The sequence below is a fragment of the Protopterus annectens genome, chromosome 2.part0, assembly GCF_019279795.1.
Source record: "Protopterus annectens isolate FY-2018-M chromosome 2.part0, PAN1.0, whole genome shotgun sequence".
In the NCBI taxonomy this organism is placed as follows: domain Eukaryota; kingdom Metazoa; phylum Chordata; order Ceratodontiformes; family Protopteridae; genus Protopterus; species Protopterus annectens.
The window spans coordinates 257,401,222-257,427,109 of record NC_056728.1 but is presented as its reverse complement, the minus strand read 5'-3'; the positions used below and the strand labels follow the sequence as shown (position 1 = coordinate 257,427,109).

Sequence of the window (25,888 nt, the reverse complement as noted above, 5' to 3'; positions counted from 1 at the left end):
TGCTGCTTAGTAGGTCTTGCAATGAAGTAGACGTTTTGCTGATTGGGGAAGTTTGGAGGAAAGGTGACTATCTGCTTTGTGCATCTCCTGAATGCATTCTCTTGGAGCAGGTTGTGAGTACATGTAATAGGTTACCTAAACTGAATGTTGAAAGTGGAATCCTCAGAGGCATTCAACATGGGATGGGACTGGTGAAGAAAGGGTGAGAGCAATAAGGAGGAATGAAAAGGGAGGTAGAATATCGAGTACCCTTTAGAGGACAAACTAAACTTACTGCATCATCCTCTCATCAATCAAATTTAATATAGTGTATTGTGATTTTTGAGCCTTCGGGAGCCCCCTCCCTGTACATGTACCTAGACTTCATTAGTATATATTCATATATGCAGCACTTCAAATAATGTTTGCCAGTAGTAGTAAGATGTTATTTTGTAACTATGCAAAGCTTATTTACTCCACTTTATCTTAATTGTTTGTTTTACTGTGATTAGCTAATAGCACCATTAACGGTATTGATCGCCTTTATTTCTGCAGGTCGCCTAGTAAACCACTGTCTCGGAAGGTGATTAGTGGGATGGATTGGGATATAATAAGCAGGAAGTCACCTTCAGATGAGAGACTTGAAACACAGTCTCTTCCTTCCAGATCTCCACCTGGCACTCCAAAACAGTGAGTTGTTACACTTTGTTAATGACTTGGAAATAAAGAGTGATTGTTGTTATGCACCATGTAAAACTTAGTGACACATCTATTTAACTTGCCATCTGTTTTTTTTTTTTGTTATGACTACCTTTTCTAAACAATGTTATAAGGTTACAGTACTACATCTGATAAGTCCCACAAATGGCTCAGTAAAATGCCTTTCATCATTGCCTTGCTATATTCTTTATTTTTACAGTTTAGCACAAGTCATGTGATTGTGTCATTCTATAGCTAGCACCTATTCAGTTTCTCCTACCCTTCCCTTGCCCTATCTTTTTCTTTCCTTTGTCCAGGCATTTTTGAACTCCTCTGATGGCACACACTGTAGCAGTGCCTTAGACAAGTACCTTCCAGAGTCTTCTGAGACACTACAAAAAGCATTATTTCCTGATGTTTGCTTGTTTCCCCTTATGTCAGTAGTATTTTCATTTCCACCCTCTTTGCTTCATCTTCATTGTAGTCCATTCCACATACCGTAAATGTTATGTATTAAAGTTACATCACTGCATTCTCCTCTCTCTAAGTCCCATTTAATGTACCATCATACTCCAACTCATCCAGTCCCTTTAGCATTTTGGTAACTCCTTTTTGTTTACTCTTTTCTAGCTTAATTTTTTGTTCTTTGTCTGCCAGAACTCAAAAAGATGTTCTAGGTATGACATCTCCACTGCACTGTACAATATAAAGCTGGCTTTGGCAACTTGGAGTCCATTTATAGCACTCTTCAGGCCATACTCCTGACCTCCTCAATAAGTTTTTTTTTTTTTTGATTCTCAAATCCCTTTCATTCTGGGCCCTGCTTAGAGTCATTCCCACCAAATAAGTGTGCTCTGTGGATTCCCGTACAAGTGTGCATCAACTATTTTTTATTTATTTATTTATTTATTTATTTTACATTAAACCCCAGGTGCCACCCATTGGTGCAGAGAATAATGGGGAGGAGACAGTCTCACTGAATAGTTAAAACAAGCCCCAGCACCTTTGTGTTCAGTATTTAAAGGACAGATGGCATACATGACTAGAAGTATTCTGGGACCTATTAATGTTTTGTATCTCTGCACACTATAAATGAAATGCATTGAAGTGGAATTCATTTGGACAAAATTATTAGTAAACAGAAATTTAAAAGTCTAGGGGAAATTATGCATAATTTTAAGAAGTGATGACTACTTCCCCTCAATGAATAATGTTTTTGCTGTGTTGAAACTAAGTGTAGCATAATTCTAGTTCCAAAGTGTGGCATCAGCTTGACTCTGAGTGAGTTTGAAGTCTACCACCATTGACCTTTATGTCATGGATTGCCTGTCACTGCCATTAATACATGATGAATGTGTCAAGAACAGGGTCTACAGTCTGTAAATCTGCTCCACTGTCCACATACAGTTTTGATGGCTACCAGAGGGATGCACTTGCACGTCATGCCACTGGTATATGACAAGTTAAAGTAAAAGAAAGTGTGCACATTCACACATGCATGGACACACACACACACACACACACACACACACACACACACACACACACACACACACACACACAGTCTCTCTCTCTCTCTCTCTCCAGGGAAGGCTGGCTAAATTCTCCAGTTCCCTACTTATTTTTTTTCTTGGCATGGTAGAACTGCCATTACTCTGGATATGGCCAGAAACGTCTGGCCTAATGAACTGGAGGCAGAAGCCTCACGTTGTCAACTGACAGTATCAAATGATGGTAACCTTGTTGTCATATAATAAATAGCAGTAATACCCATATGCAAAATAAAGACTCAACGACAAGAGATTAAAAATGAATAAATAAGAGTTAAACAATAAAAGAAACGGTGCTCATGCAGTTCAAATATGTAGAAATCAAGCAGTTTTCAAGACAAGAAAATTAATCATTTTTAGACAGAATATATAAAGAATATATATGGAAAAGCTAATTAAATATCCTAGGTGTCTTGTACTAAAGAAATATTGTCTCATAACTATCCTAAATTAGAGAAACAAGGCAAAATTCAAAAGCAAATCTTTGTAGACGTGTTCCAAGCAAAGGCTGAGACTTTTTTTGACTAAGACAAAACAGATACAAATATGTTGTAATTTTAGCTCATTCCATTGCAGAAGACATGATTTCACATTACATAATTTTCTTTGCCACACAAAACCAGGTATAATTGCATTGCATCAGATTACATGAGATTTTTTTCCCTACACACAGGAGCAATGGTGTGGCTAAGTGTAGAAATCTAATGACTGCTTTGAACAGTTCTGGCCATCTGATTCTTTGAAGTACAAATTAATTACATTTTATGACTCTGCATTTTATTCTTCTAACCCTTGTGTTGGCTTAATTATATGCAAGCAGTTAAGTCCTTTTTCTGAGAAATTTGTAGGTTACATTTTCACATTTCAAATACATTTTTTACACTTCTCTTCCTTTCTTCTGCCTTCCCACTTAAAAAAGTTGCAAGACTGCACACATTTTGAAGGTTAAAACAGAGTTCACATAGAATTTGTCAGTGTGCCAACAGTCTGCAAGAAGAAAGAAAAAACACTGTTTAAAATCAATTTTCTCAAGCGTGGTTCCCTCTTGACACCACACAAAAATTGTTTTTTTTTTATAAGATGATTATTATGTATCATTCCAACCACATCCTAGTTACATGATATGAATAAAAATGAAATAAGCAACCAGTGTCAGCCTTATTTGTCTTTTTTTTTTTTCAAGACCAACAGCACCTTTCGTATGTTTTATTTTTAAATACCATGACTTGAGTACATTCCTTTATACACATAGAGCAACCTTTTGTACTAGGGGTTGGTATAAACTTACACACATAGCAACCTTGTAATTTTTTTAGGGCTTCAGTGTTGGTTTTTTTTAGACTACTTCTTTTTTTTCAGTGACATTAGCGGAAACAGCGCCTTTTTTGTTCAGCTTTTAAGAGTATATATGCTTTACTATTAACAGTGTTTTTTACAAACTGCCTGGCTTCCTGTTGTGTTGCATATGTTGTAGCTTTAACTGTAATTGTAATTTGGGTATCTGTGCATTGTGTTTTCTCTTCTGCTTGTATATGTTTTGTTAGTGCTACATATTGGTACATTATGGTTGATTTGATGTTGTGTTGATGCTTTATTTTGATTTTGTTTACCTGGCTAGCTTTATTTTTTTTGTGTTACTTTTTTTTTTGTTTTTTTTTAACACTTTTTGTATTCTCTCCCTTTTTTCTTTACTTACCAGCTAATTCTACTGCTTCACCCAGTGTCTATTTTTCTAACTGTGAAACCTACTCTACTCTGAGGAAAGTACCAAACCCAACTTCTCCTCCTCTCTCTGACCCGCTTCCTTCCTCTCAAGCCCCACTCCCAAAATTTTAAAGAGTAGTTCCTACATAATTTTGTTGGTAGTTTTAACCCTATTACCCGTGCAGCCAGCAGCATGCTCCCAGCTCCTCCACTGAGCAGCCCCCCCTCTTAGGTACATATCCACTGACCAACTCCTTACTCTTCTCATATTGCCATTGCTCCTTCCCATTTCCTATTTCTCACTCCCTCCTCCCTCTCTTCCTTTTTACTTGCTCAGTGACCTCCCTTCCCTCCACTGCACCCTCCTACCCTTCTGCCTGCTCTCTCTCTCATCTTCCTTCCTCTCAGGTCAGGGATTTGCTTTTTCTATTTCTCCCTTTCACTTTTTGTTTTACCTGTGTGTTGTTATCTGGTTTCTTTCTTTCTTCCTGCACACCTCCCTTCCCCCAGTTTTCTTACAGCTTGTTGTTGCTGTTCTTGTACCTTCCTCTGTCTTCAAGACATACATTTCTGTCCTTAGCTGGACTGATTGCCTACGCCCCCTCTCCTCTCTGTCTTTTTTGCCCCGCGCCTCCTCCTCCCTCCCCCCTTCCCCCACACCCCACCCCACTCCTACTCTTATTATACCTTACAGTCCACACCCCTAACTCACCTATCAGGTAGTTACTCTCCCTTCCTCTGACCCTTCCTAATCCCTTATTTCCCCATCCCTCCCACCCACCCATATCCCACTACTTCCCCTACTACCCACCCCTCCTATAACCTCTTCCTACAAAGCCTTTCCCCCACCCTTTAGCAACCCTTCCCTCACCCCATCCTACTCCTTCCAACCTCCTTCCACACTTCTACTTCTAAACCTTTATAACAACTTCCAAAACCTAAACAAAAAAACTAAAAACTAAACTAGCAGCCCTGATATTAGTACTCCTACTTTTGACTTCCTGTACCTTTTACCTTCCTACACCCAAAAAACCACCTCTGCTCTCTTCCAAACAACTCTACTCTGAACCTCCTGCCTCTGAACTGTATTCTCTCTAAATCCTCTACTTATATTCTTCATCCACTATCCCACTATCTATCCCACTCCAAATGTAATAATCCTGTCAAAAGCTAAATGCGCATGACTGGAATCACTAAAAAACTCTTCCCCTTAATGAACAGTTCAACTTTCAGCAATCTAATCAGAACAATCCCCAAAATCTAGGGCACAACATTGAACAAACTTCACACCTGGACAAACTTCCACTCCCTCCTCCCCTTGGATCAAAAAAATTTTTCCTTTGAAACTTCACTGCTTTTTTCAACTTTTTTTTCACTGATACTATCAACTCACTAGCCTCTCACCTTTCTTCAGACAACTCTGTGTTCCTCAACTTTGCCTCTACTAGTTTACCAACATTATACAGCCCATCTCCATGGTTTCAGACCTTTTCATGCACTACTACTGCTCTCCTTTCCTTTCACTGGACTTCATTAACAAAAAAAAATAATAATACCCTATCTTCAGCACAAATTGTAATATTTGCAGCTTAAGAGTAATGGTTAGCAGCTGAAATGCTCTTAACTAAGACAGTGTTTTTTAAAATAATAGATTGTGACCCATTAATAGTCACACAGTCATGACAGGTAGGTCATGTCAAGTCAGATGAAATGTGTAGTTTGACAGCCATGACTGATGGTAAGCCCTGGCAGTGTGCTATTCAGTACAGCTCTATTTTCAGATTCATTTCATATTCACAGCCTCTGTATGTTCACAGCTTTGGAAGTACAGCAGTTAATGGGGGTAGGAAAGTGTGTGATGATCATTTTAACCCATCCATAGTCCAGTGTACTACTAGTATTTGACAACACCGTTACTACTGTTCTTTAGCAACTCAAATATGCTGGGAAAGAGAGCTGGTAAGCCTTGCTGTCTGTGTTATGCAGTGCAAGCATACATACGTGCGTGTGTGTGTGTGTGTGTGTGTATGTGTGTGTGTGTTTATGGTCATATGCAAACTTTTGGGAGTAAAGGTATCCGTTCAGCCACTGACTTATTTGTATAAGTTGCAGTGAGTACTGGTCCAAAAGGCCCCCAGCATTTCTGAACTCAAAATGCAGGTTGTAACTAAATAAATGATCTGATGTCAATTTTCATTCATTCTTCAGCAGTTATTCACATCCAGCTCTCTGATCAGAGACTGACGTTATTTTAGCTTGTGTACATCAAAAAACTCTCAAGCTCCTCCCTTATCCATAATGCACCACCCCCTAACATATATGGTTTTCGCATTTCAATGTTGTCACCTTGAGCAATTTTACTAAAGTGATAAGTGTATTTCTACTTTTCTATTTTATGTAAGATTTTAGTTTTTTCTGTTACTAAATCCTCCCTTTTACACTGTTCTAATGTAGTCTCAATACTATAGCTGCTAATTTTTTTATTTCCCCTTTCCGTCTTGCACTATTTTAGTGTAATTCTTCTTGCCATTGCTAGTAATCCCTTTCCTCATTTCTTTTTATATTACTAATTTAAAAAAAAAAAAAACTCGCTCTTCTTTTTCTATTTGCTGTTTTTGGAGTTAAAATGTCTGAAAAAAGTGCTACTGGCTTTAAAAAGTGCAAGAAATACAGGCACAAGTTGCCCTTGTCCGATGCACACACCTTGTGCATATATTGTTTGGGCCCAGACCATCTTCAGATGGGCTGGTCAGTTTATAAGGCCTTTAACCCGCAAGCTATGGCGGATAGGAGAAATACGTTTGTCTTAAAATAATTGCTTCCTACATCCTTGACAGAGGCTATTGCTGGTGCTCAGTCCCTCAAATCTAAGTCAAAGGAGCCTTCCACTAATCCTTCAATGCTGTCAGGATCCTTGACTCCCTTGTCGGACCCTACCATGGAACCACCAGGGGAGAAGCATAAGTTGAATCCAAACTCTTCTCCTGCTCATCTGGCATTAGAGCCAACAAAGGCCTCCTCGGATCCTAGCTCTTTGGATTTCAAGCCTTTACCCAAAACCAGATATTCACCATGAATAGATACGGTAACCTCCAGAATACCTTCACCATTTCTTGAATACTGCCAGCTCAGTAGATCCCCATCCCTAGCTTCCTCTCGTTCTTCCAGAAGTCTGACCAAGGTTGATGTGGACAGAATGATGATGAAATTTCTCGCAGTGCAAATTTATTTATTTATCTATTGACATTTGTTAACCTGGTTAGTCCAACTGGGATTGTGGCCCATTTTCAGTGGAGTCCCGAGGAGAAAAGTTCCAAATATTACAATATAAAGCTCCAAATAGTACAATATATTATAACAGTAGGAAACAAAAACACTATATTATTACATTAGGAAAAAAATATAAACAAAAGTAGTAAATATAATACTTATAGTGAAAACAAAAATTGTAAACACTTTTTTTTTTTTTTTTCTCCAGGGTAATTCTGTGCTACTGTACTTGAGAGGGAGAATACAGAGTGTAAGTAGGGTCAACTGTGAGAGAAATGGGTGGGGAGGAGGGAGCTAAGTAGGGTTGTGGCAGGGGCAGGTTCTGGAATAGAGTAAATGTGTTTTTAAACAGTGAGGTGTGAGAAATTGAGCGTATGTCAAGGGGAAGTTTGTTCCAGGCATGGGCTACAGAGTATTTGTAGAGTAGTTTGTCTGCTGACTTATTTGGGTGGTAATATCAAGCAACTATTGATTAGAAGTGTGGTGGGGTCAGGATGGGGTGTAGATAGAGACTAGGGGAGATCAAGATGGACATCAGGAAGGTTTATAGAGCATAGAGGGTAGCATGTGGAATTGGTAGAAATGTAGCAGTTGTGGAAGTTCCAGCCATTGTAGAGACTTTAATGCAATACAGTGGTGTGTGTTGTTAGGGGAGTTAGTGATGAATCTAGATATGTTATGGTAGGATTGTTGGAGTTTGTTTAGAGTAGTAGCTTGGATATTGGTAAGAACTGGAGCAGCATAGAGGAGAGAGGGGAGGAGAAGATCCTGACCTAGGGTGTGTCTAGCTTCAGGACTGAGGTATTTTCTGTTGCGCTAAAAGTGGCCTAGCTTCTGATGGGTTTTCTTTATGCATTGTTGTATGTGTTGGTTGAATTTTAGTTTGTGGATGATGACCCCTAAGAGTTTAGTGTAGGTGTCTGGTAGGATAGCTGTATTGTTACAAGAATTAATGACCAAGCCAGACTTATGATGAGAAAGAGAACGGGACAGGAAAAGTACGTTTGTTTTTTTTTTGGGGATTAAGTATCAGTAGAATTTTTGAAAGCCATTGTTCAGTGGATAGTAGAGCTTTTTGGGTTAGGGAGTGTAGGTCAGGGATGTTGTTAGCTGTAGAAATAATTATGGAGACATCAGCATATTGAATGAGAGCTGACTGTTTGCAAGAGGTAAAAAGATCATTGGTAAAGATGTTAAACAAAAGTGGTCCTAAGATGGAACCCTGCGGAACACCAGTAGAGATGGGAAGGAAAGGAGATGAGGAAGAGAGCCACTTGACAGATTGTTTGCGGTCAGATAGCTAGAGAACCAGGTGAGGGTGGAGGTGGATAGATGAAAATTGGCAAGTTTGGATAGAAGTAATGGATGGGAGACTGTATCAAAAGCTTTGGAGAGGTCAAGGAAGAGACGGGAAGTAATTTTATTGTTGTCCAAAGATTCTGCAATGGTGTGAGTGAAGGAGAGTAGAGCAGTAGTGGTGCTGTGATAGGGGCGAAATCCATGTTGGGTAGGGGTGAGTAAGTTGTGATAGAGAAGGTGATTAAGAAGCTGTGTGCGGATACATTTTTCTAGTATCTTGGATAGTGGAGACAGAATGGCAATATGTCGATAGTTGGAAGGGTCAGTGGAGTTACCTCCTTTATGAAGAGGGATCGTAAAGAAAGATTTCCATAGGGTAGGAACTATAGATTCTTGAATGGATCTATGTATTAATATTGTCACTGGCTAGGCAATTGAGTCAGCTGCGAGTTTGAGGAAGGTAGGAGCTAATTTGTCAGTGGAGGGAGAGCAGGGTTTTAATTTGAGTAGTAGAGATTTGATGTAACTAATGGGAAATGGCTTAAAGGAAAATGAAGTAGTATTGGGGGGAGGTGTGAGGTCAGGTAGAGAGGAAGAGTTAGGTTGAGAGGGTAGGAGATTTTGGATGGAGGAGATAGTGTGAGTTGAGTAGGGTAGCTGTTTCCTGTAGTGTTGTCCAAAATTTTCAAGGATTGGATTTGTATTTATACTGGCCAGAGCTGTAAAATGATATCTGATATTGTTAATCCTCGTTCATTTTTTACGTATGGGTATCTGTTCTGACCTCGGAACCGAGCCGGCCATCTTCCAAGCTCGTGTCAGCTACAAACTCTCAAGCTAAAACTCTTACCCAGAATTACCCTCTCCCTGTTACCTCAGATTTTGTTTGCTGCATCGCCATTCGGTCGTGTCAAGCTACTTCTCTTGAGCTAAGTACAATATTTGTTGTCATTCTAGCCTAAAACAACTTTCTTCTCTCAGAAAAGTTTCTAAATTGTTTTATCTTACCTCATCACATTTAGCGACTATCTTTTCTTAAATGTTTTCCAATCTTTTTACCACGAGGTATTTTCTTCTATACCATCGTTGGTAGACCCCTTTTCTTCATTACCTTCGTGTATTTCTTCTACCATTGCTGGTATTCTTTCTGTTTCATTCTTTTCTATCATGTATAAAAAAAGGTAGTCCAGGATTTAAGAGATGTTCAGATTGTGGACATAAATGACCTACTTCAGATGCACATTCTCTTTGTCTCTATTGTTTGGGTGTGCCTCATTTATCAGTTGATCCGCCCTGTGCAATTTGTAAAAACTTCTCTAACAGGACGTTGATTGAGAGGAAAAGTAAATTGTTACTGAAGGGGACTACTCAAATCTCCCTTTTCAGACGCTATTTCTGGGTCTGAGGCCTCAACCCCTCCTAGATCCCATAAGAAAAAAAATGATCTTTCAAAGGCCAGATCTCTTCCTTCATCCCCAGCTGGGGACTCCCATCAACCGAGACCCAAGAAGGCTAAGCTTTCTATTTCAGATCTGACTCTTTCGGCTCCAGTGCTTTCGGTGCCTAGACCCTCAGCACTGAGGCCATCGGTGCCATCTGTGACTTCGGCACTGACTAGCGTGCCCTTTACCATATCTGTACCGAGGGGCTCCTTGGTTCAGACCTCTCTACCTGCACCGACTATCCTTTCGGCACAGACTGTAACCACATTGGCTCCAATACATTACCCGGAGCAGACAACTCAGTTACTGACACCGATTTGTTCGGTCCCAGCTTCGGCACCGACCTTACTGTTGGTGCAGACCATGACTTTCACACCAATTATTTCCTCGGTGCAGACACCTGTAGTACAGTCCCTTATGGCACCGTTGTTTTCAGTGCAGACTGGTGATGTGGGCACTGAGCTTGTCCATTCTGTGGATAGACCTGACTCCCCATTAGCCATGTCCATGAAATCCACTAGAAGCCTCTCTGAACACGACGTGTTGCGTCTTGTGGATTGAGTGCTTTTGGCCAGAGGTATCCCACCCCCCACCCGCCAGGAACTATCCTTCCTTGGGAGGTGATCATCCTTTGCCAAAGACCCCTACATGTTCTCCTCCTTCATTGCCTTTGAAGCCCTTTGATATAGCAGTCTTCCCCCTCTACGGTTCCCTTCGTGTACCTCACTAAGGAACCACAGTTGCCTTCATGGCAGGAGAGTTTTGCTACGACCCAGGATGTCAGCTGTGGAGTATGTAATTTGGTGTTTCACAGCCATCCAGGAACTCTGAGTTGGCAGGTTGAGCCACTGAGGGGAGGGCTGACCCCTGTCCAGGACACTCACCCCTCTTCAGGTGGACTGACCTTCCAACTAATGGAGTAGACTTTGGCATCTGCTGGCGATACTGTGCTGTCAATCTCTTCGCCCTCCACTGGCTCACTATGTACACAAGTCGCTCCTAGTGGACACCGGGCGCAAGGGCCTCCGGATGTACTCCCACAGGAAACCCCTTTTGTGTTGTCTTCCCCAGTTTCTCCCTCTGAGGAAGTTCATCGCAAAAGCTCGTGCAAGAGGAAGCACGTGGACTCCACAGAGGCGTCCCTTACTGAAGATACAGACTTTGATGATGGGGAAGGATCTCCTCGCTCACCCTGTGAGGTATCCTTTGGTGATATCCTCGAAATCCTTAGAGAGAGAGGTGACTGGCAGCCCTCTAACCCCAACTCTGAAGAGTCTGTGTTCCTGCAGGCCTTTCGCGCCCGGCCCCCTACCTCCTGGGTTACTCCACCTGCCGACAAACTGGTCCAGCTCGTCGTGCAGCGTGCGTGGAAGGCTCCTGACACCATTGAGGCCATTCCCTGGAGGCCAGTTAAATTTTGGTCCCCTCCTGCTACTGACCCCCATTGGTCCAAAGTCTTCCTGTAGATGCTCTAGTGGTGGTGGCCGCAACCAAGAAGGACCTGGTGGAAGAAGAAGGCCAGATTGTCCATCCGCCCAACAAAGTCACGGGCTCTGGACATCAGTGACCTTTGCAGTCAGGTCCCTGAATTATAGGGCACACTTCACCAGGCTTCAAAGTTATTTAGTATCTGTGCTCTCAAACTTTGGCTGGTGCTGTGTCGGATGAGGTCCGTGACAAAGTGGCCTCTCAGCTGGCTACCATTGAATCGATGTCAAACTTCTCCATGTGCCTGATATCTCATGCATCAGAAGGAGCAGCTAGAGCGGCGAGTTCAGGCATTGTTTTGAGACAACATGCCTGGATGCGCTTATGTAATTTCACGGAACCCTTCAAGGCTTCCTTTCTCAGTGCTCCCATCGAAGCCTCTTCACTGCTTGGACGCAAAGTTAAAAGTACATTGGCCAGATGTGAACAGGACGGTAAGACCCTTTCTGCCGTAGGTGTCCATTATTCTTCCCCTCCACGTGCTTTCTCCAGAAACCAGAAGAGTGGGAAGATATGATGGAAAAAGTCTCAGGGTCCTTTCCGTGACACACAGGCTGAGTTCTCCCCTAGAGGCAGAGGGGGAAACTCTCAGGAAAGACGCCCTTTTTGGGGCAGAGGGGGTCCACGTAACCAAGGTTCCAGGGATTCCTTTCCTGGTCAGTCCTATCAGCGCTCTTGAAGAGCGGCCCAACTCCTTTCCTCTGGAGGTGGTTGGGGGTCGTTTCTCCTTGTACCCTTCTGCCTGGCTAACCATCACCACCAACTTTTGGGTTCAAAGGATAATAACCAGAGGTTACCATATCCCCTTCGATCTTTGTTTCCCCCCCCCCAATAAACTTACCCGACGTTCCACTCAGTCAAAGGGGAGAAGCAGCACTAGAGAGAGCAAATCTGCTAAGAAAGAGTCATCCAAATAGACCAGGTAGGATCCGGATTCTACTCGAGACTGTTTTTTTTTTTTGGTGCCAAAGAAAACCGGGGACTGGAGACCAATTTTGGATCTCAGTGTATTGAACAAGTTTGTGAGAGTACAAAAATTCCGGATGGTCACAATACAGTCTATCCTCCCGCTTTTGGAAAAAGACGATTGGATGTGCTCGATTGATCTTCAAGATGCATACTACCACATAAAAGTGGACAGGCCATCAAGAAGATTTCTGCGCTTCCATGCGGGAGCCAGTCACTACCAGTTCAGAGTACTGCCCTTCGGACTCTCTACAGCCTGCAGAATGCTCTCAAAGTGCATGACAGTCGTCACAGCTCACTTCAGACTACAAGGATTCCAGGTGTTTCCATACCTAGACGACTAGCTCATCTCCGCCCCCACCAGACATCTATTGGAAGAAGCCCTGGCATTACTCTCTCCTTGTTTCAAAAAGGTTAGGCATAACCATAAACTGGCAAAAAACCAAACTCACCCCATCTCAGTTCACAGAATTCATAGGTGTCATATTGGATACAAAGAATTGCAGAACATCCATTCCAAAGCACAGAATTCTAAGGATAAAGCAACAACTGATCCCAATCCTTTCAAGGGAGAAATCCACAGCTCACTCTGTTTTACAGCTGTTGGGTTCCATGGCAGCCTCTATCACCATTGTCCCCCTGGCCAGGTTTCACGTGAGGCTTCTACAGTGGCTTACTGCTCACCCAATGGTATCCTTTTCAGCATCCTCTTTCAGCCAAGTTTCAAGTAACCCACAGGTGCAAATAGGATTTAAATTGGTGGATAACCCACAACCCGTCACAATAGTCTCTCCCTTTCTCCCCCCAGCAGCCCAAAGCTACAGTGACCACGGACGCCTCCCTGATGGGGTGGGGTGGGCTATGTCAGGGTCAGACAATCCAAGGCACTTGGTCCGAATTGGAGGCCCAACTGCATATAAATGTTCTGGAGCTGAGGGCAGTGCTTCTGCCTTTGCAAGCATTCCATCCCCTGCTGCCATCCGGGGACTATTGTAATACAATCAGACAACATGGCAGTGAATATGGTACATCAACAAATAGGGCTGAACCAAATCTTACCCCCTTTGTCGAGAGGCCATGAGGATATGGCAATGGGTTATGGCTACCAACAGTTTTCTTCTAGCAACACACATTCCCGGGAGTTCCAATGTGATAGCAGACAGACTCAGCAGGTGCATTCTACAACCTCATGAGTGGTGCCTGAATCCCTTGATAGCGGTGGAGATCTTCCACCGCTGGGGCTGTCCTTGCTGTGACCTCTTTGCATCCCCAACCAACTACAAATGCAGCAACTACTTCGCCCTGATTCCCCCTCCGGGACAGTCACCCAGGGATGCTCTAGTCCACGATTGGCCCTTGGGTCTTCTTTATGCTTTTCCTCCTCTTCCCCTCATTCCCCAGTTTCTGAAGAAAGCCCGTCGGTTAAAGAGCAAGGTGATCCTCATAGCACCATATTGGCCTCATCAGATTTGGTTCCCCTTTCTTTGGCCTCACCTGCTAGATCAACCATGGATTCTCCATCCAACCCTGGGGTTGATCTCCGATCTGCAGAATCTGATTCATCCCAACTTGGACAGCCTGAAGCTCAAAGCTTGGCTCCTCCAATTCCCTTGATTGCCAGACAGAATTGATCTTTCTTTACCAGTACGGGACATTCTTATTGCATCTCATAAGTCTTCCACTAGAGTAACTTGTCTAAGCAAGTGGAAAAGATTTACCTGTTGGCTGAAAGAAAGGCAAGTAGATCCTTTTTCAGCACCAGTGTCGATAGTTCTAGAGTATCTTGCCGATCTACTTCAATCGAGTCTATTGGCCTCTACCTTTAGAGTTCATTTGGCTGCAGTATCTAATTTCTATGAGGTTGTCCTCTCTTATGTGTCACAAATTATGCAAGACCTTAATAAAAGGTGTGAATCATCTGAAGCCCCCTTTTAGAGAACCTATTCAACCATGGGACCTGTCATTAGTTCTACAAGCTCTAACAATGCCTCCTTTCAAACCAGCTTTTTCATGCGTCCTCAAATATTTGTCATGGAAAACCTTGTTTTTGGTCGCCATTACTTCTGCCAGACGTATCTCTGAGCTTCAAGCCTTAAGCATCAAGAGTCCATAATTGATTTTTCATAGAGAGAGAGTGTCTTTGAGAACTAATCCTTCCTTTCTGCCAAAAGTGATTTCTGAAATGTCCATTAATCAAACCATTGAATTGCCATTTTTTTACCCAGTCATTCAAACAAAGGAGAGTATTGCCTACATACCCTAGATATTCACAGGCAAATTCGCTTCTACTTGAATAGGATTAAGGGCTCTCGTAAATCAGACCAGTTATTTTTGGCCTATTCTGGACCTAGATTAGGATTTGCTGTTGCTAAGGTCACATTGGCTAGATGGTTGAAAGACCTTGTGACCTTCATTTATACACAATGTAATATTCCATTACCGACTACCATCAAGGCTCATTCGACAAGGTCGGTGGCAACTTCTGCAGCCTTCCATGCCAGAGCTTCTTTACATGACATCTGTGCAGCTGAAACGTGGGCTACACCTCATACCTTCATCAATCATTACAAATTGGATTTGTCCTTCAGGGGTAGAGCGTCTTTTGGTTCTATGGTGCTCAGGAATGTCCTTCCATGAGAGCCTCCCAGGAATAGAGGTAGCGGAGGACTCTGTCCCATACGTAAGGAATGAACGAGGATTAACTATCAGATAAAGAAGTTATGTCTTACCATAACGTTCCATCTGTGTTGTTGATCCTCGTTCAGTCATTACGACCCTCCCTCCTTCCCCCTCCTGTGGCTTCCAGTGGATCTGTCCATCCGGTTCTTTTAGGTCATTTGACCAGAGGTAGCCTGTACCTTCTTTTGACTTGCAAACTCAATCTGAGGTAACAGGGAGAGGGGAATTCTGGGTAAGAGTTTTAGCTTGAGAGTTTGTAGCTGACGCGAGCTTGGAAGATGGCCAGCTCAGTTCCGAGGTCGGAAACGATACCCATACATAATGACTGAACGAGGATCAACAATACAGATGGAACGTTATGGTAAGACATAACTTCTTTTTTTTGTCTATTGTATTGTGTTTTTTAGCCAGGTTACATAGTAGTCTGTATTTGAGAAGAAGAGGTGTTAGTTTAGATTTGGTCCAGGCTTTCCATACATTATCTCTTTGTTTCATGATGGACTTAGTCTCTTTAGATAGCCATGGAGCATGATTAGATTTCACTCTCATTTTCCTGGAAGGGGCTAGGGAGTTTAGAGTACTCAGGAAAATGCTATTAAAGGTGCTAACAGCATCATTCAGGGAGAGTTGTCTAAGGATGGACCAGTCTGTGTTTTGGAGAATAGAGTTAAACTGGGAAGAATTGAATGTGGACAATTTTCCGACAGTCTTTGAAAAGGTGGGGTTTAGGAGAGTGGGAGTCATATCTCAAGATGGAGGTAAGGAGATGGTCACTAAGGGAATCTGGTAAGGTTGTGGGGTGGTGGTAGTGATGAGGGGAGTTGGTTAGTATCCAGTCAGTTGTGGTGCTGGAAGTTGTGTTTTTGTGGAAACAAGTGGGGGTAGAAATAAGTTGGTGGAAGCCATGAAGGTGAATACTATGTAGGGGAGAGTCAGTAGAAAGTTTGGACCAGTCTGTATTGACTTCGCCATGGATTAGAGTCTCAAAGTTTATGTTGTGAGAGAACCAGGATAGGATGTTTTCTAAAATGGGCACATTGTTGCCAGGAGGGATATAGATGGAAGCAATAGCAAGTTTTTGTGAGGATTAAGATGAAAGTTTAGAATGTGTAGTTCAGCTGGGTGGATGTCAGGAATGGGAGAGGGGTATGGTGAAAGGTTAAGGTTGTTTGAGTTAGAGGATGGCTACGCCACCTCCTTTCTTTGAAGGCCTGTCAGAGCGGTAGATGTTGTAGCCAGAAGGGAGTATTTCACTATTTGAGATATGTGGCTTAAGCCATGTTTCAGACAGGGATAGAATGTGAGGGGTGTTGTAAGCTATCCAAGAGTGCAGCTCAGTGTTTTTATATGCAAGGCTTTGAATATTCGGTGAGTAAAAGGTTAAGTGTTTACATGGAGTTGAGTTTTGAGACAAAGGATGTTGATTGTGTGAGTTGTTAGAAGAGGGCTGTGGGGGGTTGTTAAGGTAGATAAGGGGGTGGAGGGAGTGGATAGGGGAAGTGGGTCCAAGATTGGGGTGGATGTCCCCAGAGGAGATTAGGTCTTTAGTGAGGAGAGAAAGTGTTGTGAATAGTAGATAGAATTTAGGTAGTCTGGATTTAGTCTTAAAGGATGGTCTGAGAACTAGTAATAAGGGTCTTTTATACAGAGTTGTGGTAGAAGTGTTGAAAAGGTCTGGGGAGATGGTAAAGGAAGAAGTAGTAGGAAAGTTGTAGTAAGAGTGAGAGGTAGGTGAACAGTGGAGTGGATCTGTGAGGTAGTAGTGATAAGAGGTAGAGATAGAAAGCAGAGTGAGTAATGTTGCTGATATAAGTAGATGCTGCATGATGAAGTAACTCAGGACAGTTAGGAAGAGAATAGTTCTACAAGTGTTGTATAACAGGTGATCTTGATAAGCTTGTTCGATATGGGAGTGGTAATAGGCAGGACGTGGATTTGTAGTGGATGGCTGGACAGGAAGGGGAGGGATGGTTAAGTATAAAGGAAACTATACTGGGGGTGAGTGGGAACGGGGTAGGATAGGGGAGTGAAGTGAGCCCGAGTGGGCTAGCCCACTGAGAGGAGAAATGCAGAAAAAAGGTAATCAGTCATCAAAGAAAAGAACCGTATAGGAATAGGGGGAGAGTGAAAACCAGGGGTAACAGAGTGGAAAATGAGGCTGCTGGCAACACAGCAAAGCTGAGGTAAAGGAAGAGAGAGAAGATAATGGAATAAGAAGGTAGAAGAGAATAATAAGGGAAAAAGGAAGGTGTACGGAGCTAATAGGCTGAGAGAGGACAGGTGAGAGGGAAAGACAAGTCTGTCGAGAAAGAGAATGAGAGAGAGGGAGTAGCAGAGAGGGTAACTAAGAGAGAATAAGTAGCAGTCACAAACAGAGGAGGATGGGGAGGGGAGTTTGCTGCTAGCGACCCTGGGAAGGAGTGACCTCAAGGCAATCTAACAGGGGCAATGATATATTGCCTTAAACTATGGTATTAACTAAACAGTGCAGAACATACTAAAAAATGTATCTTTAGGTCTTTGGAAGTTTCAGGGAGGTGCACAGTTCCAGGTCAGGGACTGCAGAAGGTTTGAGGCTCCCAGCAGGGCTGTTTCAAAGGCAGGAAAAAGTAGATGATGGGAGGAGAATAGCTAAGGAGAGAATGTAAAAAACAGAAATGTTGCTTAGTAAAGGACTGTCTTGGATAAGACAAATTCAGATGGGAGTTCTCTCAGTTCCTACCCCTTCAGGTCAAAAATCCCTAGTTTGTACTACCCCACCAGTATTGACTCCTACTTTAATCTGACCTGTCACTTCACAGCCCTTGGAGCTAAGTATCCAAGGGCGATTCTGATCAGATTCAAAGATGTCAGTATCTTTGGCTTAGAAACGGTCTCTGAGTGCATAGGATCCGATGGTTTCGGAGCCGGACAACTCTTGGAGCTGAAGCTTCCCTGTCAGATCCAAGGTGTTAAAGTATACTCTGACGTTTTCAAAGCCATGTCTTCCCTGCAGAGCCTCGACACTGGACAGCTTGGCTCCAACCTCTGCCTTGGGTAGACTGCCTTCGAGAGATGAGGTGGGGGACTGATGGAACAGAAGCATGGCTTCTGAGCTCCATTGGCTTCCTTCTTCCCCGAGGATTCTGTGTTTGAGATGGTGAAGAGAGTTGGAGAGAGTGTTCTTTGCTTCGGCAGGATGGGACAGTTCCTACCCCCTCGGATCTTCCCTCTGGATCCTGTATGTCTCTACGCCTTGAGCTCCATCATTCTGTGCCACAGGGACAGCCACTCCGAAGTCTCAAGGTTACCCAGCAATGTATTACAATCTCTTCCAATACTTCTGTGGAGCACCCCACCAAAGAAGTCTCTAGGAAGAGGAAGTGCAAGAGGGGGCACTTGGACTCCCATCAAGAATCCATCACCAAAAATACTGATTTTGATGAAAGGGAAAGGTCCCCAAGATCACTACCCAAAGACATATCTTTCAGAGACATCCTTAAGATTCTTAAACAGATTTAGTGATGACCTTTCCCCAGAGGAATCAATATTCCTGGAGGCCTTTGGGTCTGGCCCATGTGTCTCCTGTGTAACTCCGCCCGCCAACAAGCTCATTGAATTGATCTGTAGGTGCGCATGGAAGGAGCCTGACACAGTTGAGCTAATTCCCAAAAGACCGGATCGCATTCTGGCACCACCTGTAGAAAAGGGAGTTTTGTAGCAAGGGAGTGCCTGTAGATGCTGTGGTCATAGCGGCCACCATAGGGGTTCATAGATAGAAGGAATTTGCTGAGCAGAGTCCCTCTGTTCCCCTAACAGGGAGTCAGACAGATTTGGGAAGCATATGTATGCTTCAATGACCTTTGCCCTTAGGTTGCTGAATTACCTGGCACACTTTGAGACTACAAAGGGACTTGATAAACCTCAACTTTAATGGGGTGCTCTTAATTGATCTCACTAAGGCATTTAACCTTATTGATCACGCCTTTCTTTATGCACAAAGGCATTTAACCTTATTGATCACTGCCTTCTTTATGCTGTATAAGACACTGGTATCTGCACTGAAATTGTCAGATTCTTTAGATTCAAAATAGGCTTGTCTATCTCCAAGGCAGCCCGTCATTGAGTGTACATCAAGATTCATTAGTTAACCCCACCTTCTTTTCTCAATATTTATTTAAAAAAAAAGGTGGTGTCAGAATCTAACATCAACCATTCCATTAATCTGCCAGTTTTCTTTCCAAAATTTGTAAACAAAGGTGAATACATGTTGCAGTTATTGGATGTTCACAGGCAATTACTTTTTTATTTGCATAGAACAAAAGAAATTAGAGAGATGGAGATCAATTATTTGTTTCCCTTGCAGATTGTAAATTGTCAAATCAGTTGCCAAGGTAACTTTAGCAAAATAGTTGACACATTGTATATCATTGGTCTACAACAAGTTGGGTTTGTCCTTACCAAAACCTTTAAGAGCCCATTCAACTAGGCTCATAGCAACTTCTTCAGTGTTTCTGTCTAGGTGTTCCATGGATGACATATGCATGGCTGCAATGTGGGCCAGTCCTCATACCTTTATTATTCATTACAAATTGGATCTGGTCGCGGGGGGAAGAGGAGCCTTTGGCTCAACTGTGCTCAGGAATATCCTTCCTTAGAGCCTACCTGGAATTTTAGGTAGCTGGGGACTCTGTTTCAACTGTTGAGGAATGAATGAAAATTGATATCATCAGATAAAGAAGTTATGTGCTCGTTCTTTGTTGTCCATTTTCATTTTTTCTCAACTCCCCAGCACCAACCCAACAACCTTTTTCACAATTGATTTTCTGGAAGAGCAAGAGCTTATAAGGACACCACTGTCCTTTATGGTGAGCTCCAGATATGGCTTCTTCTGTCAGGAACATTATATTAATACATCTACCATGTCAACCAGCAAGCAAGATCTGAGGTATTTTACGGGTTGGTGCATTATGGGTAAGGGAGGAGCTTGAAAGTTTTTTGATGACCACGAGCTAAAATAATGGCCAAGTTGAATCCAAACCCAGCTGTTGAGGAAGAATGAAAATGGACAACACAGATGGAATGCTATGATGAGTACATAACTTATTTTTTTTTTAGCTTTTAAAGATATATGCAGATAAGCAATGATAGAATATAAATACAGAAAGAAGACAGATTTGCATTGCTTACAGCTAACAAAGGAAGCTGCTTGGTCTGTATGAAACTTAGCAATTCTTTGTTCATTTGTTCTTGTGTAATGCAGTTTATGTTAATGGCAGAAATGACATTAACTAACATTTGAATGTAACCACTGGTTAGAAAAACTTCATTTGTGAAGGGAGTTCTCACAGAAATTCAAGTGGTTGGATGTTTTCTCCTGGTCTGCTGTTAAATTAGGGTTGTTATTCAAGTTACTTAGTTATTCTAGTCAAGTTTCAAGGTAGTTGTCTATTAAAGTTTTGTGAACATGTTGAAGTCATTAGAAATTGTTGGAAGTGAAAGCGGTTATGCCCAACATTTGGAAAAACTACTGTAATCAAGCTTCTTCCAAGGCAGCATAAACCTGAAAATGCCTCCCAGTTTTGTCCTATCTCATTTATCCCTACGCTCAATACAGTTATGGAAAAACTCATTTACAGTCAGCTTTCACATATTCAACAATGTCATCATCTTACATAAAAACAACATGGCTTCTGGTTTGGCTGGATCACCATGACTTGCTTTATGGACATGGATTTAATCCTTCTCAGTATGGAAAACCTCAGCTTTAATGGGTTGCTCTTCATTGATCTCACTAAGGCATTTAACCTTATTAAGCACTCCTTTCTTTATGCTGTACAAGAAAGTGGTGTCTGCACTGAAACTATCAGATTCTTTAGATTCAGAATAGGCTTGTCTATCTCCGAGGCATCCCCTGTCATTGTGTACATCAAGGTTCATTACTTAACTCCACCTTCTTTTCTCAATATTTATTTAAAAAAAAAAACATATGGCCTACCAAATTTATCTCTGATTCTTGAAGTAGACAGAATGGTTATATTTTGTTCCAGGCTTTTTCTTGCAACAATTCAATCCCAACTTGAAAAAAGACCTGCACTTTCTCAGTTCATTGCTAATTACACACAAACTACAACCTAACCCAATCTAAAACCACAGCTTCTTCTCCAGTTGATAAAAATATGCCTGACCTAATCACAGGTGTATCTTTTGCCCAGTTAGTCTGATGTTTATGGCTGTTGTTCTGAAAGTGTCTTATCTGTAGGTTTTTCTTTTTTTTCTATTTCTATGACCATTAACTGTGTTTGTGTACATTTTTGTGTGTTTGTGTGTGTGCGCATACATGTGTACATGCATACATTTTTTTCTGTGATTTATTCAATAAGGTGTACCTGAAAAAGGTCATTTATGGCCAGTGTACTATCCCAGTAAAGAAATGCAAAGAAAAAAGAATTAGAGGGAAGTTGATTGTGTGGTTGCAGCCTGTGAGTATGATCATGGCAAAAAGGGGAAAATGAGGCTTAGTGTGAAAGCTGAGTGTAGTGCCTTGGAATGGATTTTGCATGATTTAAGGCATTTTATAAGCAGTTAGTTGTACATGCTTGACAGGTAGAATCGGGAGAGAGTGATGGTGAGTTATTGCTGAAGCAGAATGATGCATTTTAGCCACTGAAACGAAAAGCTGGAGATGTCTTTGTTAAGGTAATGGAAGCATATATTAGGTTGGAAGGAGAACTTTGAAACTTAGTATAGTATTGGGAGATGAAGAAGAAAAAGATTTTGAGAAAACATAGGTAGTGCTCTGGACTGGAAGTCATTCAGTATCAGTAGAGCTTATGTTTCATGTATTGGTAAACTCAGGATAATCCTGGGTAAATTTGTTTCATTGCTTGAGAAGGAGCAGGTATTGTAATTATGGCAACTGAGCAAAAGATGCACGGTGGAAGAACCCCCTATTTTCTTTTACAGATTGTGACTTTTCAGAAACTTCACTTCAGTAGAGGCCACAGTTTATAGAGATGATTAGTGTGTATAGACATTGAAAAATTTAAGTATAGACTAACTTCCTCTTCAGTTTTAGAAGCCTTTCTCATGTATGAGTTGCAGTTGTTTAGGAATGCAAAGATGTCAGTGGAATAGTTTAGTTTATTGGATCACAGTGCTGAAGTAATGCAGTATTTCTCCATCTAAATCAGCTGAAACGTTGAATTCAGTGGTAGCAGAGAATGACTGAATGAACACGGGAAAGTGATCATCATCATGTGCTCTCTGGCTGGTATGTGGTGGTCAGAGAGGGTTTATTTATTTATATAATTGTCCAGATTTAATATTTGGCTGTGGCTGAGTGTGTTTTCTGGCACTGTATTGTTTCTGTTGAGACTGGTCTTGATGTCATTCCAGAAAACACAAAAATCCTATTTATTTAGTCCATCAAATCCAACATATGGGTCTTCAAGCCCCAACTAAGAGCCAGTTTGTTTGATTTAGTGCTCCAGCCTCGAGCCCTACCTATTTTTTTTATCCAAAATGCCTTGCTTCTCCCTGAGTAACTGATCTCGTTTGATGTCTCTTGGAGAAACATTGCAGATCTTGTCAGAAAAGTGTTCTACCTTTTACTGAGATACTCTGTCGTTTTTGGCTTATAACCCTTTAGTAGTTAGCAGAATAGTGTAATACTAGTTTCTGCTTCTAGTTCAAGAAGTTTATCTGTGTTTAGATCTTAATCAGCCCTTCTGTTGGTGGTGTCATACCATCTTTCCTTTTCTGTCCGCCAGTCTTGACTCAATAACTAGCTTTATAGTTGTTTGGTATTATTATATTGTACCTGTCTACTGTCTTAAAGTTTTCGGTAGTTTACTGCTTATGATTTGAGTGCGTTTACATGTAGTCTGTTAGATTTGGATAACGCTGTTTTGGTAATTTAATCAGTGTAGTGTTGTGTATATTTTATAGAATGTTTTTACAACTTAACATGGAAGAAAAAGCAAGTTTCAAAAATTGCTGCCATAAAATTTCCCTAGGACTCCCATGACTTAAATGAGGTCTGTTTTGGGGGTGGCACACCTTAACTCCTTTTGTGATATTTGTGCTGCCTGTGGGCACAGAGCACTATCTGATCGGAGGAATAAGCTTATCAAGGGTCTTCTTTCTTCTGATCTGGAGCAAGCTAAAGCAAGTAAATCCTCAGAGAAAGCTCTAAATCCTCAGGATTCTAAGCTGAAGAAACATCCAGCCGAATCTTCAGGTCCAACTTCAAGGCCCAAGACTCCTAGGGTTGAGGAGAATCTATCTTGAATTCCGACCTAACCCTGCCTTTGGATCCAGAACTGCTGGCACCAGTTATGATTCATGATGCTATTACATCAGTCTTTCTCACCGAGGAACCCGAAGCAGAAGCAGTTTGCAAGTGCTGGTCGGCCGCTACCCGAATTTTCATTTATGAATTGAATAATCCTGAAGTCTTCTAAAGCTAAGTACTCCATTGGGGATCCTTTTTTCTTGCTCTAACCGATGTCAGAAAAAGCTAACAATTGTCTTGCATGTGGAAAGCAAATACCACACAGAGATTTTCATTCTTATTGCATCACCTGTTTACGCCCAGACCACGATGTACCTCTCTGTCGGTTTTGTGCCTTGTTCAGCCCCCGAGCCATTCATCATCGGGCTCTCATTTTCGCTAAATACTTTCGTTCTCAATCTCCACATTCCACAGTGGCTTCAGTAAGCCATCTGACTACCAATCTTCTGAAAAAACATAAGGATAAAGACAGAGACGGACCGCATAGGTCCAAAGCTGCCAATGACACTTCTGTTAAGCTAGTCGCCAGATCACCAGTACTCAGTGAGGTGCTTTCGCAGCCCCTGATGCCCGCTTCAATGGATTTGCATGCCTCTACTGAGACCCATTTGGAGTCCGATATGCTGCGAGACTCTTCTTCGACTATGGAACCTGCAAATGTCTCTAGCTTGGATGGGTCCGGAGCCGCTGTGCAGGCACCGGCTTCTGAGGCACTTCTTCGCTCTAACAATGTTTGACTCAAATTGACAACTTTTTTATCTAAATCATAGGCCAAGAGTACACACTACGCCTAGAAAACCGACAACCAAAGTGCATGCACCTGCTCCCATGCCACAACGACAAATGCTTAGAATGGCAGAAGACCTTATTACGCTTATTAGGGGAAGTCAGCCTTTCCGTGCTAAAAGGAAAAGAGACCAGTCCCCTGCAGCTTCAGCAGACCAGGAGTCCCATGACTCTGAGGCATCTGATTATGAAGACATGACATGCCCTTATCTGCTTATGAGGATTCAGATGCAGAGGACTCCATTCCCTCTGCCTCCCCTCCAGAGGATTTTTCTTTTGGTGAAAACTTACATACTTTAAGAGAGCATTTCCACTGGGAATGCCAAGACTATCCTCAGTCCAAAAAGAGACTCAGAGAATTCCTAGATTTGCCACAGCACAGGCCTTTAGCAATACCCCCTGTCCAGGAAGTTGTTGATGTTTTTATGGAATCCAGTCTTACTCCTAATACTTTACCTCCTGCCTCTAGGAAACCAGACCGGTACAACAGAGTACCTACACACTCAAATTTCTTTTCAAGAATCCTACTGCTGACCCAGAGGTCATTTCCCAGGCACCTAAAGATATCAAGGCAACTACAGCCAAGAATCCCACCCCTTCGGACAGGGATTCCAGAGCTTTAGACAGACTGAGTAAGAAGGTATGTACATCTGCAACTCTTGCTATTAGGGCACTGAATTGTCAGTTTCACATGCTGAAGTACCAGCAACATATTATGGAACTTATTAAACAAAAAGTGGCAACCATTACAGACTGTGCAGAAAATAAAGAATTGCAGGAGCTTATGCACACTGCAAGCCATGTCAATAAGTGTACTTTGCAGTGTGGCTTTGCCGGACCAGAAGCATCTTGCCAGGCAGCAGTCACTGGTTAGACAATGTCAAATCAAAGTTACTAGACGCTCCTTTGAACAAGGACAGTTTGTTTGGCACCAAAGCAGAAGAGGTTCTTAAAAAGATGGAAGAAAATGTTAAGTCTATGCAGACTGTTAAAGAATTCTTACAAGTGCAACCCCCTAGATTCAGTAGGCATTGCCCTTCCAAACACTAGTCCTTTCCAGTGCCCTCCAGGCCATCTCAAGCCAGACCCAGGGGAAACAGACCACCCAGACTGCAGTCTTAGGGTATGCAGAGATCTAATCAATGGAGTGCCCCCACCCCCAAAGCATGGAGTGGTAAGCCACCTCCTTACAGAAAATACAATGATTTCTCTACTTCACTCCCCACTCCTGCCCAATTGCCTGTGCCCCGAGGAGGAAAACTTGCGCTTCATGCAAAAAAATCACATCACAGAAGACTGATGGGTCCTCAACATTGTATCCCAGGGGTACAAATTTTACTCCCACTCACTGCCAACCCCAAGAGGGTTCCCAGACCTTCCTCCAAACCAGTGGGCAGAGGCTCAAAGCCATGTTCTTTCCCTGCTCTCCATCAGAGCTATTCAGTCAGTTCCAGTGGAACAGCTAGGTCAAGGATTCTATTCTAGACTCTTCCTGGATCTTTCAATTCTCAACACCTTCCTGGTGGTACCAAAATTCAAAATGCTTACCCTGCAACAGCTTCTACCTATGCTAGCCAAGGATGCCTGGTTAGTCACCCTAGACTTAAAAGAAGCCTATCTGCACATCCCTATAAGGGAGTCATGCAGGAAGTATGTACGTTTTAGGGCCGGATCTCTGCATGATCAGTTCTCTGCACTTCCCTTTGGCTTATCCACTGCACCCAGATTAGTCACAAAATGCCTGACTCCAG

The 25,888-nt window shown here is 42.3% G+C and overlaps 1 protein-coding gene across 1 annotated transcript in view; it reads left to right on the top strand.

Annotated features, from left to right (window-relative positions):
* The window catches only part of PTPN4 (protein tyrosine phosphatase non-receptor type 4), a 3,248,454-nt gene that overhangs the window by 1,979,005 nt on the left and 1,243,561 nt on the right, over positions 1 to 25,888 (top strand). Inside the window, exon 13 of the mRNA XM_044060734.1 lies at positions 535 to 669. Within this exon, the coding sequence (XP_043916669.1) occupies positions 535 to 669 (135 nt within the window). The remainder of the gene's footprint in view (positions 1 to 534; positions 670 to 25,888) is intronic.